A 14601-nucleotide genomic window follows, 5' to 3' on the forward strand; every position below is an offset into this window, starting at 1 on the left:
CCATCTGGCCACCATCAGTGGAAAAATTGCCTTCTACAAAATCAGTCCCTGGTGCCAAAAAGGTTGGGGACCACTGGTCTTTTTGGTAAGCATGATAATACTGACTATTTTCTCCTATGAAACTTATTCTTTAGCTTCCTTGATAGTTATCTTTTTCTCTCTCTGGCTGCTCAGCTCATCATCTTTATCATGCCCATTAAATGTTGCTATTCCATTCTTGAACATTTTCTCATTATATGCACTCTTCCTGGGAGATTTTATCCATACTCATGGTTTCCTATATTCTTGACTTCAGGTGTTCCATCAAAACATTGATGCTTGCCAAATATAGATCTTTTTTATGAGTATGAGCCATGAATCCAGCTTCCAATAGACATATCCATTTGGACATTCCACAGGCCTCTCAAAACAATATGGACAAAACTCATTTCTCCTCAGTTCCCCCTCTGTTGTTCCCTGCTGTAAAAAGGGGGAAAAAGTTCACAACCAGTATTTTCATATTTTCTGTCTCAAGCAAGTGGTATTAAAAACACTTAGTTCTCTTAGTCAGAAGCTTGGTGGTCATCTCAGAGTTCTCCCTTTTCTTTCACCTGCCATAGCTTGGTGTCCAAGTGTTTTTCTTTCACTGGTACCTAGCATGGTGCTGCACAATTAAAGGTGTCTAGTTAAAACATTTTGATGTTTAAAAACAGGAATCAAGACTGTGGGTGAAATGTCTCTGAAGTGTTTATTTTTGTGAGTTTTAGTACAAATTAAGACATCAGTATCTTTCTGATATTGAGTTGAGGAAGGCTGTGTTGAGAATAAAAAGCAAAAGAGAAAACTATAAAGAAAAATAATTGATTCCTTTAAGAATGTATAACAAAACTTTTTATATACCAAAAAATTCTATAATTGAAAGACAACTCAATAGTTATTGTACAGTATAACGTACTATTTTAGAAATACTTTGTATTCAGAGTACATTTGAAACAGCAGAAGATGTGATTACTTCTGCCATTAAGGATTATGAAAAGTTCCACAAAGGCAGTATTCCTGTATTTCATAGAGAATTTGTCTATGGGGGCACATTTTTCTGAATTGATATTATACGGAGCATTTTACCAACATCATTGCCTACCTGCTTTTTCAAATATCTTAGGAAAAAAAATCATGTTTACTGTTTGCTGGACATTATATATAAAATTCAGAGACTAATTGAGTCCAGATAGGTAAAGAGATTGGGTATATCTTACTGTGAAGAACAGAAATGTTTGTGTTTGTGTGTGTGTGCACAAATTTCCAGGACTATATTAAAATCAGCAAAAGTAACTTGCAAAAATGCTAGGGAACTGAAAGACTGTCCCTTTGACATTAGGGATGACTCCATGGTTTTCAGAAGGGCAACTGGAAAGATGGAATTACCATCACTGAAACTACGGATAAGGAGGCTTGAGGGTGAGGGGAAATATCAGAGATTTCATGTCTGATAGACTTCCAAGTGGAGATGTGAAGGTGGAGTAGGCAATTTCGATAATTAAAAAACATGAAAGTTGGCAGAATGATACTGCCTCCTAATTTAATTCTCAAAGTGTTCATATTGCACAATCATTTTTCATTCAACAAATATTTATCGAGTACCTCTATTTGCTACTAGATGATTGGGGGCTCCATTAATAAGCAAATATAATCATGGGCACAGTCCTTACAGAACTTAAACCTGTAACGGGAAAGACAGACCTTAAATCATTACACAAACACATTTGAAATTACAGCTGTAGTCAGTGTTACGAAGGAAGAATATCTGAAAATGTTGGAGCAGACAGTGGGGACCTTATAATTCTGGTGCTCAGGGAAAAAGTGACATGAGGTGTAATTCACATACAATAGAATTCATTCATTTTAAGTATATAGATAGATGAGTTTTGACAAATCCATGTAATCACCACTATAATCAAGATAACAGTGTTTATCCCCAAAAGGTTTTCCAAATATCCCTTTTCTGCCCATTTTTAAATTGAGTTCTATGTATGTAGACTGAAGAAAATGGGCTTAAAATTTTAAAATGGTCATATATATATATATAAAATTCAGAGACTAATTGAGTCCAGATAGGTAAAGAGATTGGATATATCTTACTGTGAAGAACAGAAATGTGTGTGTGTGTATGTGCACAAATTTCCAGAACTATATTAAAATCAGCGAAAGTAACTTGCAAAAATGCTAGGGAACTGAAAGACTGTCCCTTTGACATTAGGGATGACTCCATGGTTTTCAGAAGGGCAACTGGAAAGATGGAATTACCATCACTGAAACTACGGATAAGGAGGCTTGAGGGTGAGGGGAAATATCAGAGATTTCATGTCTGATAGACTTTATATATATGGATATATATGGATATATATATATGGATTTGTAGGCGTTCCTTATATATTCTGGAACAAGTCTTTTGTTGGCTATATATATTGCAGATACCTTCCCCCAGTTTGAAAATTGTCTTTTTACTCTGTGGTGTCTGATGAACAGTTTCTAATTTAAATGAAGTCCAACTTACCAATATTTTGAAGGGATAATTCTGTATCCTGTTAAAGAAATATTTTCCTATGTCATAGTCATGATGATATGAAGATACATGTATATTTTCTTGTAGGAGTTAGTTTATTCATGATCCACTGCAAATTAAATTTGTATATAATCTGAGATAGGACTCAAGGTTCATTTTTTTCTCCATGTGATAGTTGATCGAGCACCATTTATTGGAAAGATCATTCCTTAACCATTAAATGTAAGTTGTTTCGTTGTGACTGTATATGTAGGTTGTTTCTTAATTCTTTGTTCTCTTGGTCTGTTTGTCTGTCGTTGTACTAATTATGTCTTATTTATTGTAGCTTATGATAAATCTTTGTATATTCTAGTGTTATTCGCCAAGATTTTCCTGGCTATTCTGGGTCCTTTGCATTTTCAGGCAAAGTTTAGAATCGGCTTGTGAGTCTGCAAAAAGTCTGGAATTTTTATTGGGATTGCATGGAATCTTGAGGTCAACATCAGGGAAATTAATTATCCTCTACAATATTATTAATAAATCTTCCAGTCAACAAAGATGGCATATCCTTCCATTTTGTGAACTCTTTCTCTCAACAGTATTTCAGTGTAGAGGTATTGCATATTTCTTGTTAGATTTATTCCTAGTGTTTTGGGTTTTTTTGGATGCTATTATGCTACCAGTTTTTAAATTTCACTTTCTAATTGTTTTTTGGAAATATATAGAAATATAGTTGATCTTTATATATTGACCTTAGTTATTATATTCACTTATTCTAATGGTTTATTGTAGGTTCTCTTGGGTTTTCTATGCACTTAATTATGTCATCAGCAAATAATGACAATTATAAGTCTTCTTTTTAAATCATTATTTCTTTTTACTTTGTTTTCTATTTTCTTTTAGTCTTTATACCGTTGATTTGTGTTGGTTTATTTATTTTGTTGAATAGAAATGGTGTTGTATATTCTTGTCTTATTCCTGAATTCAAGGGGAAAGAATCCAGTATTTCATCAGTAAGATGACGTTGGCTGTAAAATTTTTGTTTTAAGAATGCTCCTTTTATTCTTAGTTTCTGAAAGATTTTATTGTGAGTAGGTATTGGATTTCATTAAATTCTTTTTCTTTATCTGTTGAGATGATTATATGGATTTTACTTTGATGATTTGGTGAATTACATTGATGAATTTTCGAAAGTTAAATCAGCTTACATTCCTGTAATAAATTTCATTGGTTATAATGTATTATCTTTTTAATAAGTCTGGATTTGATTTGCTAAAATTTTGTGTAACATTTTTGTGTCTGTGTTCATGAGAGATGTTTTGGCCTGTCATTTTCCTTGTGTCGTTGTCAGGTTTTGGCAGCTTCATAAAGAATTGGGAACTGATCCCCTTCTTTTTGTTTTCTGGAACAAAAAATTGGTGTGAGGTATTATTTATTCTTAATGGTTTAGAAGAATTCTCTATTGAAGCTATCTGAGTCAGGAGATTACTTCAGGGAAGATTTTAAATGATCGATTCAGTTTCTCTAATAAATAGAGGATTGTTCCAGTTTTCCATTTCCCGTGTCAGTTTCTATAAGCTATGTTTTTCAAAGAAGTTGTCCATTTTACCTAAATTGTTAAATACATTATCATAAAGTTGTTCTTAATATCTCATTTTCCTTTTACTGCCTATATTAATATCCCCTTATTTTCCTTTTACTGTCTATAGCATATGTACTGATGCCCCCCCTTTTAATTTTTCTAAAATTGGAATTTCTGTCTATTCTTGATTATTTCTGCTAAGGGTTATTAATTATTAATATTCTCAAGCAGCCAGCTTTTGGCTTAATTTTCTCTTAATGCTTTTTATTGAGTTTTGTTCTTGTTTACATTGTTTCCTTCTTTGTACTACTTTGGGTTTGATTTGCCATCTTTAGCTACTGAAAATAAAGGATGATAGTGTTATTTTTCAACTTTCCTTCTTGTAAATACGTATTTTAAAGCTATAAATGGTCCTGTAAGCATAGCTTCAGCTGCATCTCACAAATTTGGATATTACATTTTCATTACGAATTAAAAATATTTTAAAATTTCCATTGTGATTTCTTTTATGAATAATTTTGTTACTGATTTCTTTTTTTTTTTTTTTTGGAGACGGAGTCCCACTGTGTTGCCCAGGCTGAAGTGCAGTGGCACGGTCGGCTCACTGCCAGCTCCGCCTCCTGGGTCCACACCATTCTCCTGCCCTAGCCTCCTGAGTAGCTGATACTACAGGCACCCGCCACCACGCCTGGCTAATTTTTTGTATTTTTAGTAGAGACAGGGTTTCACCTTGTTAGCCAGGATGGTCTCGATCTCCTGACCTCGTGATCCACCCGCCTTGGCCTCCCAAAGTGCTGGGATTACAGGCATCAACCACCGCGCCCAGCCTACTGATTTCTAGTTTAATTCCACTGTGCTCAGAAAATATATTTTATGTGATTTCAATCTTTTGATATTTATTGACTTGCTTTATGGCCCAGTATGTGATTCAGTTCAGTCAACATTCCTTGAGTATTTGAGAAGAATGTGTATTGAACAGTTATTGGATTCTATAAATACAAATTAGGTCAAACAAATTGGTTACTAGTAATGTCAAAATTTTTTTATATTCATAGGGTTTTTTTTCTTCTATAAATTACTGAGAGAAGTATCTTAAAATCTCCAACTGTTATTTTGGATTATTCTGTTTTTCCTTTTAGTTCTGTCAACTTGTACTTTATAAATTTTTGAAGCTGTGTTTTGAGATGTATACACATTTATGATTGTTAAACATTCCTGTTGAACTTTCATCATAATAAAGCATCTCTGTTTATCCCTAATAATTTAAGCCAGCTATTCAGTATTAATGTAGCAACATCATCATACTTTTAATTAGTATTTGCATGATATCTTTTTCCATTTTTTTCTTTTAATAGATCTGTTCCCTTGAATTTAAAGTAGTTGTGTTGTACACAGAATATAGTTGTGTTTTGAAATCTAATGTATTTGTTATTTAATTGGAATGATGGGTCCATTTACATTTAATGTAGGACATGATATAGTAGGATTTGTGTCTTACAAGGCAGGTTTTTTTTTTCTATTTGTTACTTTCTTTTCTTTAATCAAGCATTATTTTTTTCTATTTGATTTTACATATAATTTTACAGTATACATCTTTAATATGTGTGCATGTATTTTTAAGTAGTTGCCCTGGAGATTAAAATATTCTTCAGTAAAATATTAAAATGTTAGTTTATTAGGTTGTAGTCTAAATTTCTACTTTTAACATTTGTTGAAAAATGCAAGAACCTTATAACGGTTTAATTTCATTTACCTCACTGTCTTTTTCTTTTTTTAGATGGAGTCTTGCTCTGTTGCCCAGGCTGGAGTACAGTGGCGTGATCTTAGCTCACTGCAACCTCCGTTTCCTGTGCTCAAGCAACTCTCCTGCCTCAGCCTCTCGAGTTAGCTGGGATTACAGGTGCCTGCCACCACACCTGCTAATTTTTGTGTTTTTAGTACAGGTTGGGTTTCATCATGTTGGCCAGGCTGGCCTTGATCTCCTGGCCTCAAGGGATTCCCCCGCCTCGGCCTTCCAAAGTGCTGGGATTATAGGCATGACCCTCCTCACCTGGCCTAGCCTAGTCTTTTGTGTGTCTTGTGCTATACTTTATTTTTCTACATTTGTTTAAACCAGTAGAGTCATTGTTATTGTTATTTTAAATGTTAATATTAATATATATTTATCCACATATACTTTTCCATTCCTCTTAACTAACCCCTCTAGTTCTATGCTTCCATGTGGGGCCATTTTCTTTTAGCTTGATATATTTTGTTCTCTTATAACAAGTGTTTTCTTAACTTTTGTTCATCTAAACTTATTTTTATTTCATCTTCATGTTAGAAGGTATTTTTTTCTTAGTGTGGAATTCTGGGCTGGTTGGTTGATTTTCTTGTTTTCTTTTTTTGTCTTAGCACTTTGTAGATGTCATTTTGTTATCTTCATTTTCTATTATTTCTAATGAAAAATTAGTTGTTAGTTTTATTGCTGTTCTCTTCCAGGTGATATGTCTTATTTTCACTGACTGCTTTTAAAATTTTTTCTGACTTTAGTTTTTAATACTTTGATATATCTGGGTTCAATTCATTTCTTCATTAAATCTCTGTTTTGCTGTTTCTAAACTAATGATTTCTTAATTTTAATGATTAATATTTTCCTGTTCTGGAATTGTCATTTGACTTTCTTACAGAATTACAAGGCTTTGCTGAAATTCTCTATCTGTCCTGTGTTTGTTTGTTTGTTTATTTATTTTTTGAGACGGAGTCTCGCTCTGGGGCCCAGGCTGGAGTGCAGTGGCGCGATCTCGGCTCACTGCAGCCTTTGCCTCCTGGGTTCTAGCAGTTCTCCTGTCTCAGCCTCCCGAGTAGCTGGGACTACAGATGCACGCCACCACATCCGGCTAATTTTTTGTATTTTTAGTAGAGACGGGGTTTCACCGTGTTAGCCAGGATGGTCTCGATCTCCTGACCTCGTGATCCACCTGCCTCGGCCTCCCAAAGTGCTGGGATTACAGGCGTGGGCCACCGTGTCCAGCCTTATTTATTTCTTGAACATACCAATCACAGTTATTTTAAGTCTTTAGTAACTCCATAATCTTTTTTTTCTTTGAGGCAAAGTTTTGCTGTGTCTCCCAGGCTGGAGTGCAGTGATGCGATCTCAGCTCACTGCAACCTCCACCTCCCAGGTGCAAGCGATTCTCGTTTCTCAACCTCCCAAGTAGCAGGGACTACAGGCACATGCCACTGCACCTGGCTGATTTTATTTATTTATTTATTTATTTATTTTAATTTTTAGTAGAGACAGAGTTTCACCATGTTGGCCAGGGAGGTCTTGAGCTTCTGGCTTCAAGTGATCTGCCTGCCTTGGCCTTCCAAAGTGCTAGGATTACAGGCGTGAGCCACCACATCTGGCCTGGAACTCCAAAATCTGAATGACTTAGGTGTCTTTTTAAATTCGTTGTTATTTCTCTTGGTTGTCCATTCTTTTTTTAATTGAGATACAGTTTATATAAGATTTACCATTTTAACCATTTTAAAGTACACAATTCAGTGGTTTTTAGTATATTCACAATTATGTAAGCATCATAACTATCTAATTTCAGAATGTTTTCACTACCCTAATAAAGTGAAAACTGTTGTCAATCTCAGTTCTCCCCCTCTCCCCATCCCCTGCAACAGCAAATCTACTTTCTGTCTCTCTGAATTTGCCTAGTCTGGACATTTCCTATAAATAGAATCATACAATTTATGTGGCCTTTTGTGTCCATCTTCTTTCACTTGGCATAATGTTTTCAAGGTTTATCCATGTTGTAGCATGTATAAGTATTTCTTCTTTGTGGCTGAATAATATTCCATTGTATTCATATGCCACATTTTGTTTATCCATTCATCAGTAGGTGGACATTTGAGTTTTTTCCAGTTTTTAACTATTATGAATAATGCTACTATGAACATTTGTGTAGAAATTTTGCGTTGAGTGTGTGTTTTCAATTCTTTTTAGTATGCACTAGGAATGGAGTTGCTAGATCGTATGGTAACTGTTTAAGTTCTTGAGGAACTGTCAAACTCTTTTCCACAGTGGCTGTACCCTTTTACATTTCCACCAGCATATATGAGAGTTGCAGTTTCTATACATTCTTCACAACACTTGTTATTTTTCTGGACTTTTAATTTTTATGTTATTGCAGCTATCAAAGTGGGTGTTGGGCATTTATTTTTGTTTTTTAGAAAGCCTTGCAATTTTTAAGAGTGTTAGACCTTGTGGTTGAACAATTACAGAAGCTCTAGTTTGTGTTACTTTGCCCCAAAGAGAATTAAGTTTTCCTTTGGTATGTGAAGTACTAGGAGGTTACCTTGAATCTGTTAAAGGTTGGTTATAAGACTTTTTAGGGCTGTTCTATTTCAATTTTGACCTTACTCTTAAGGAGTAGCTGGCCCTTCTGTAGTCTCAACAGACAGTTGGAGTTATTTATGTAGGCTTCTCTAACTTGGTGGGGCCTACACTTCATTCAGTCTTTGTCTCCATAGCAGTGAGCAGCAGCTGGAATCTCTGCTGAGCTCTTTAGCCTCCTACCTGCTATTTCGACTAGTTTTCTTGAATGTTTCCCCTCTTGTGGTCCTTTCTCTCTGGAAATTTATTCTTTAGTTTCCAGCTCTTTGATAGTCAAAATTTCCAACTCTTTTTTTCCTTCGTCCAATTGGACTGCACTTTCTACTTGAGCTGTATTTCCCTGTTACTCAGCAAACTCAAGGAAAAAGCCAAGATAATTGTGGAGCTGGTCTTACATGCTTCCGTTCTTTCAGGAGTTGTAGCGCCTCCTGTTCCTCTTTGTGTAAGTCACTCTTTAGTGCCTTCAAACAGTTTTTACTTTTTGTCTAGATTTTATGAGTTTTATTTAGCTGAGGGTTGGTTTGATACAAGTTATTCTAGCCTGGTGGTAACAGTAATGATGTTTTATTAGTTGAATTACAAGAAAATGACCTCACTATTAAGAGTGAGAACATGAATTTTTAACAGAAAATTTGGACGAGAATATAGGAAGAAGGATTTCTGTTTTCAGACAGAAGAGGGTTAAGGTAGCCAGGTTTGAAGGATGATAAATAAGGATGATTAAAAGTTAGATAATATGACTCAAATTGGTGGTTTTTTTTTTTTTTTTTGGTGAAAACTGAACAAGGTTTTTAAGTGTTTAAAGAATACAAGTTGGAGAAATAATATGAGAATTTAAGAGAAAATAATAAAGAGCATTCATCTGGATTTAGTTGTGAAGAAATTAAAATTCTGATTTTAAAATGTGTGATATTAGAGTAGACTTGTTTATTTCTGTAAATGTTAGTGATTATTAACTGTTTGGAGGTTTGAGTATTTAAATGTGATGGCCAAATAACAATGTGTATCTGTTAAGTGTGCCAAAGAGAATTGTGTTCACAAAATGGAAAGGTATACAGTAACTGGCCATTTTTAAATGTAGGAGGAAGAGAACAACTGATATTATAGGAATGGACATTACATTTAGAACATCAAAGTACAGAAAGAAGGCAGAAATAGATTCCTAAAGAATAATGCCTCCCTCTCCTCCTACAGGATTAAAAATGGGAGTTTGGAGCGAAACTAACCGTTTGCTTTCTCCACCAAAATATCCCTAAGAAGGGACCCAGGTGTGGCAGACCACCTCATATGTATGTTTTTCCTTTTGCCCGTTTGTGAACTCTGAAGGTTAGTCAGTGGTTTTCTTCAAAATTGCATTAGGAAATTTGCCAAGGGCATCCTTTTGAGGCAGCTGTCTCTGTACCCTTGGAGGCCATCAGTAATGTTTCCAATCTATAGCAGTAGTCGGCACAAAAATGTTGAACTGTTGTCTTCATGTTTTAAAACATTCCTTTGCTGCCACTATCCTCCACTCCGAAATAGTGTAAAATATGGCACATTTTGGGACTTAGAGTCCTTTCATCATTTTTTGTTACTGTACATTTTTAGGTAAAATCCATCATTAATAATATATCCAATATATCAATAATGAAAGGACATTTAATTTTTTTCACATAATTTAGATAATAATAGACACATTAGAAATGCTTAATATATAAATAAATGAGAATTTTTTTATAGAATGTTAACATTTTAATTTTCACTATTGAGATTTTACAAAGTAAATATGCTTTAAAGTTTTGGGGGTTATTAACTATGTTCGTGACGAAAATGCATTGGAAGAATTTGAAATGCATTTGTGTTTTTGTTCTTATGCAATTTAGTAACATAAGCAACTCTTTTACCCTATGCATCTTTCATATATTAGTCTGTTTCTCTTGTTTTACTAAACTGTCTTCTTTCAGCCACCCACACAGAATATGCCTATGGGTCCTGGAGGGATGAATCAGAGCGGCCCTCCCCCCCCTCCACGCTCTCACAACATGCCTTCAGATGGAATGGTAGGTGGGGGTCCTCCTGCACCGCACATGCAGAACCAGATGAACGGCCAGATGCCTGGTAAGTTTTTCTCCTCTAAGACATTAACACCAGAGTTGCTTAGCAACTGAAACGACGTGGGGGCTCAAGGGATACTAGATTGTTGATGACAAAACTGCTTTGAATGCCCCCGAGTACAAGCTCTCTTAGAGTTTGTTAGCTACAGAGCTACGTGACCTGTATTCAGTGTTTATCAGGCTGCCCTTGGGCTTTGATGTCGCTGACACACACCATTCCTCTGATGAACAGAACTGGCTAAATTTAGTCTGTCTGAAACTGCAATACAGTTGGCTTTAGAAGCTTTTTGGAAAAAAAGGTGTTGCACCATGGCTTAAGAATTAAAGTCTGTTTAAAAAAGATATAACATTTCCCTGAGTTTTTATTTACTTAAATATTGATTGATCTCAGAAACAGTATCACTGGGAAAAACACATGGGGAAAGAAACAAAACAGTCTCTGAAGTGCTGGTGTATTTAGTATTTCCTTGTTGATATTGAAGCTGAATCTAGATTTTTTAATACATATGTTTATACCATAACATAAATATTAGAATTGATTTTAAAGCAAAAATTAAAGGCTGAAATATAATGTCAACTTCCTTACATTATTTATACACTGAGCCATTCTGTTTTCTATTCGTCAATTTTAAGTGTAGGGTCACTAGGTTGATATGTTTTAAGACATTGGATGCTGATTTAGTTACCTTTGGCTGGTTTGAAATTTTAATCAGGAAAGTATCTTTACACTATTTTGTTTTTGTAACAGTAGCATCAACCCATGGCCATAATTTTTGGTAGCATATTATCTACATTAGGTATCAGACTATTTTTACTTTCTAAGACAAAAGTTATTTTCATTGATAAAGAAGGCATTATACAACTAGCAGTAATGGAAATAAAATAACAGAACAATTATTAAAATTAGTAATTAGTATCTTTAGAATACTGTTTTCTGTAGCCGATTGTGTTGATTGATAGCATTGGTGTCCAAGGATGATGGGTGCAGTAAGGAAACAAAAGAGAGCACAGAGCAGAAGAGGCAAGGTAGCCTGGCTTATGGAAGATTGAAGTGTGACCGATCATATAGGAGGGCAGTGGTGTTTCAGTGGCTGTCTCCTATTTCCTGTTAAGGCTTGCAACATATATGGCACACATCCAGTATGGAGGTAGGAATAAAGACATCACTGCTTTTCAGTTTGTAGTCATATTTTAGTCAAGAGAAAGCTTCTTGCCAAATCCACATTTAGTTCACCAGGACACACTGTTTTTAGAACTGGGAAGGTAGTGATAGTGCAGGTTAGCTAGTTAGGAGTTTTGTGACTTTTTATGATGGTACTTTGAATTAAATTCTCTATATAACATTGAAGCCTAAGGCCAAAGAAGCATTTGAGCAGCAGTACAATTATGGTTAACATGACATTTTGGTTTTGTGTAAGGCCTTCTGAAGTATATTCTTTTATAAGCTAGTTATTATCAACCACTTATGACCTGGGTTGTTCAGAATACTGTAAAGCTTCCAAAACAGTAGTTAAGAATTTCTCCAGACAAGGCCTGGTGGCTCATGCCTGTAATCCCAACACTTTGGGAGGCCAAGGCAAGTGGATCACGAGGTCAAGAGATCAAGACCATCCTGGCCAACATGATGAAACCCCATCTCTACTAAAAATACAAAAAATTAGCTGGACGTGGTGTTGCACATCTATAATCCCAGCTACTCAGGAGGCTGAGGCACAAGAATCACTTGAACCCAGGAGGCGGAGGTTGCAGTGAGCCGAAATCACGCCACTGTACCCCAGCCTGGCGACAGGGTGAGACTCCATCAAAAAAAAAAAAAAAAAAAAAAAAAAGCACAAAGAATTTCTCCTAATAGTTATGGAGTTATAGTTAAGCGCAGGAGAAATTGGAAGGCCAGTAACTTATATTTTCTTTATTTGTTCCTTATAGCATTTAGCCAGCCTTTTTATGCACACAAATTTGCATCTTGGCTCTTGTTTCCTATTTCAGTTTTGTTTTTAATGTATATTTCATTATGTAGACTCAGTTTTAGAGCTACTTATGTTCTCATTGATCTGGGTCAAATCACTACTCAGTCTCAGGCTCCCTTTTTTAAAAAATTACTATTTTTTTTTTCTTTTTGAGACAGAGTTTTGCTCTTGTTACCTAGGTTGGGGTGCAGTGGTGCAATCTCGGCTCACTGCAACCTCTGCCTCCTGGGTTCAAGCGATTCTCCTGCCTCATCCTCCCAAGTAGCTGGGATTACAGGCACACAACACCACACCTGGCTAATTTTCGTATTTTTAATACAGATGGGGTTTCACCATGTTGGCCAGGCTAGTCTCAAATTCCTGACGTCAGGTGATCCACCTGCTTCGGCCTCCCAAAGTGCTGGGATTGCAGGCATGAGCCACCGAGTCCAGCCTAAAAAAATTAATTGATTTTTTAAAAACTAGGTAATACATGCCTATGGGACCAAAATCAAAGGATACCAAAGGATGCCTAGCTGCCACCTCTCTGTACAGTTCTAGAGAGGCATTGGTTTCTAGTTGTCCTTCAGAGATATTCTCTCTCTGGGCATGGTGGCTCACGCGTGTAATCCCAGCACTTTGGGAGGCTGAGGTGGGTGGATCAGTTGAGGTCAGGAGTTCAAGACCAGCCTGACCAGCATGGTTAAACCTCATCTCTACTAAAAATACAAAATTAGCTGGCATGGTGGTGCACACTTGTAATCCCAGCTACTTGGGAAGCTGAGGCAGGAGAATCGCTTGAACCCGGGAAGTGGAGGTTGCAGTAAACCAAGATCACACCATTGCACTCCAGCCTGGGCAACAAGAGTGAGACTCTGTCTCAAAAAAAAAAAAAAAAAAAAAAGAGAGATTTTCTCTATATAAAATAATGCATGTATATTTCCTTTATTTTTATTCTTTTTTTTTAAAGTACAAATGATAACACTCATTAAATACTATTATGTATCTCTTCTTTCTCAAAGATAATATTTGGAGACCATTATTTTATTCCATATGTAAATAGATTTCTTATTCTTTTTGGTCTCTTTTTTACAAGTTTAATTTATTCGAACATTTAGGATGGAAACATAGGCTTCTAGTCTTTTGTTATTATGAATTATATTGTCATGAATTTGCCTGTAAAAATATATATGCACATACATATATATTTTGTGTGTCAATACACATGCACACAAAAATTTGTATATCTGTAGCATAAATTCCCGGAACTGAAATTGCTGGGTTAAAGGTATATATATTTTAAAATTTGACAGTTAGTGCCAAATTGCTTTGTGTAAAAATAGTAATATCCATCAGTTCTGCATTTATGAATTTCACATCCATGGATTTAACCAACAGTGGATTGAAAGTACTTGGAAAAACAAATTGTGACTGTATTGAACATGTACATACTTTTTTTTCTTGTCATTATTCCCTAAACAACACAGTATAGCGACTATGTACATAGCATTTACATTGTGTTAGGTAGTACGTGTAACGTAGAGATGATTTAAAGTATATGAGAGGATGTACATAGGTTACGTGGAAATACTGCATCATTTTATGTCAGGGACATAAGCATTTACGGATTTTGAAATCCGTGGGTGGTTCTGGAACCAATCTCCCACAGATATTGAGGGACAACTACTTTATTTGAATTGTTGTTTGTCATCACAAATTTCCTTAAGCTTGATCCCACCCTTGATTCCATAAGCTTGATTCCCCATGAAATATAAGTAAGATTTCTGTTCCTTCAACAATGGATGAAAGTGCTTCTTTCTTCATAATATAGTTAGATCGAACTTTTGATTTTTGAGAATCTGAAAGGTGAAAGTTCGGTCTCATAGTTTTAATTTGCGTTCCTATTTTAAGTGAAGCAATCAATCTTTTAATGTTGATGAACCTTTTTGTAGTTTTTGTGTGAACTAGTCATTCCCTCATTATGTCGTTTGCCCATTCTTTTACTGGTGGTGATCTTTTACTTACTTCATATGTTAAGTAATTAATTTGGTCTGGGTCTGTGATCTATCTTATAAATAATATTTTCTTAT

The 14601-nt window shown here is 35.3% G+C and overlaps 1 protein-coding gene across 19 annotated transcripts in view; it reads left to right on the top strand.

Annotated features, from left to right (window-relative positions):
- Positions 1-14601, top strand: part of SS18 (SS18 subunit of BAF chromatin remodeling complex) — a 75411-nt gene that overhangs the window by 23280 nt on the left and 37530 nt on the right. For 18 of the 19 annotated variants that reach the window (XR_010114844.1, XM_063614048.1, XM_063613939.1 and 15 more), the window contains one exon: positions 10416-10569. Coding sequence is in view for 18 of the 19 variants with exons in the window: in XM_063614048.1 (XP_063470118.1) it covers positions 10416-10569 (154 nt within the window). In the remaining variant the exon portion in view is untranslated. Of the gene's footprint in view, positions 1-5861; positions 6004-10415; positions 10570-14601 lie in introns of those variants that run through there. The other variant, XM_063614037.1, reaches the window with a different exon arrangement.

This window comes from Symphalangus syndactylus, chromosome 1 (genome assembly GCF_028878055.3).
Source record: "Symphalangus syndactylus isolate Jambi chromosome 1, NHGRI_mSymSyn1-v2.1_pri, whole genome shotgun sequence".
Lineage (NCBI taxonomy): Eukaryota > Metazoa > Chordata > Mammalia > Primates > Hylobatidae > Symphalangus > Symphalangus syndactylus.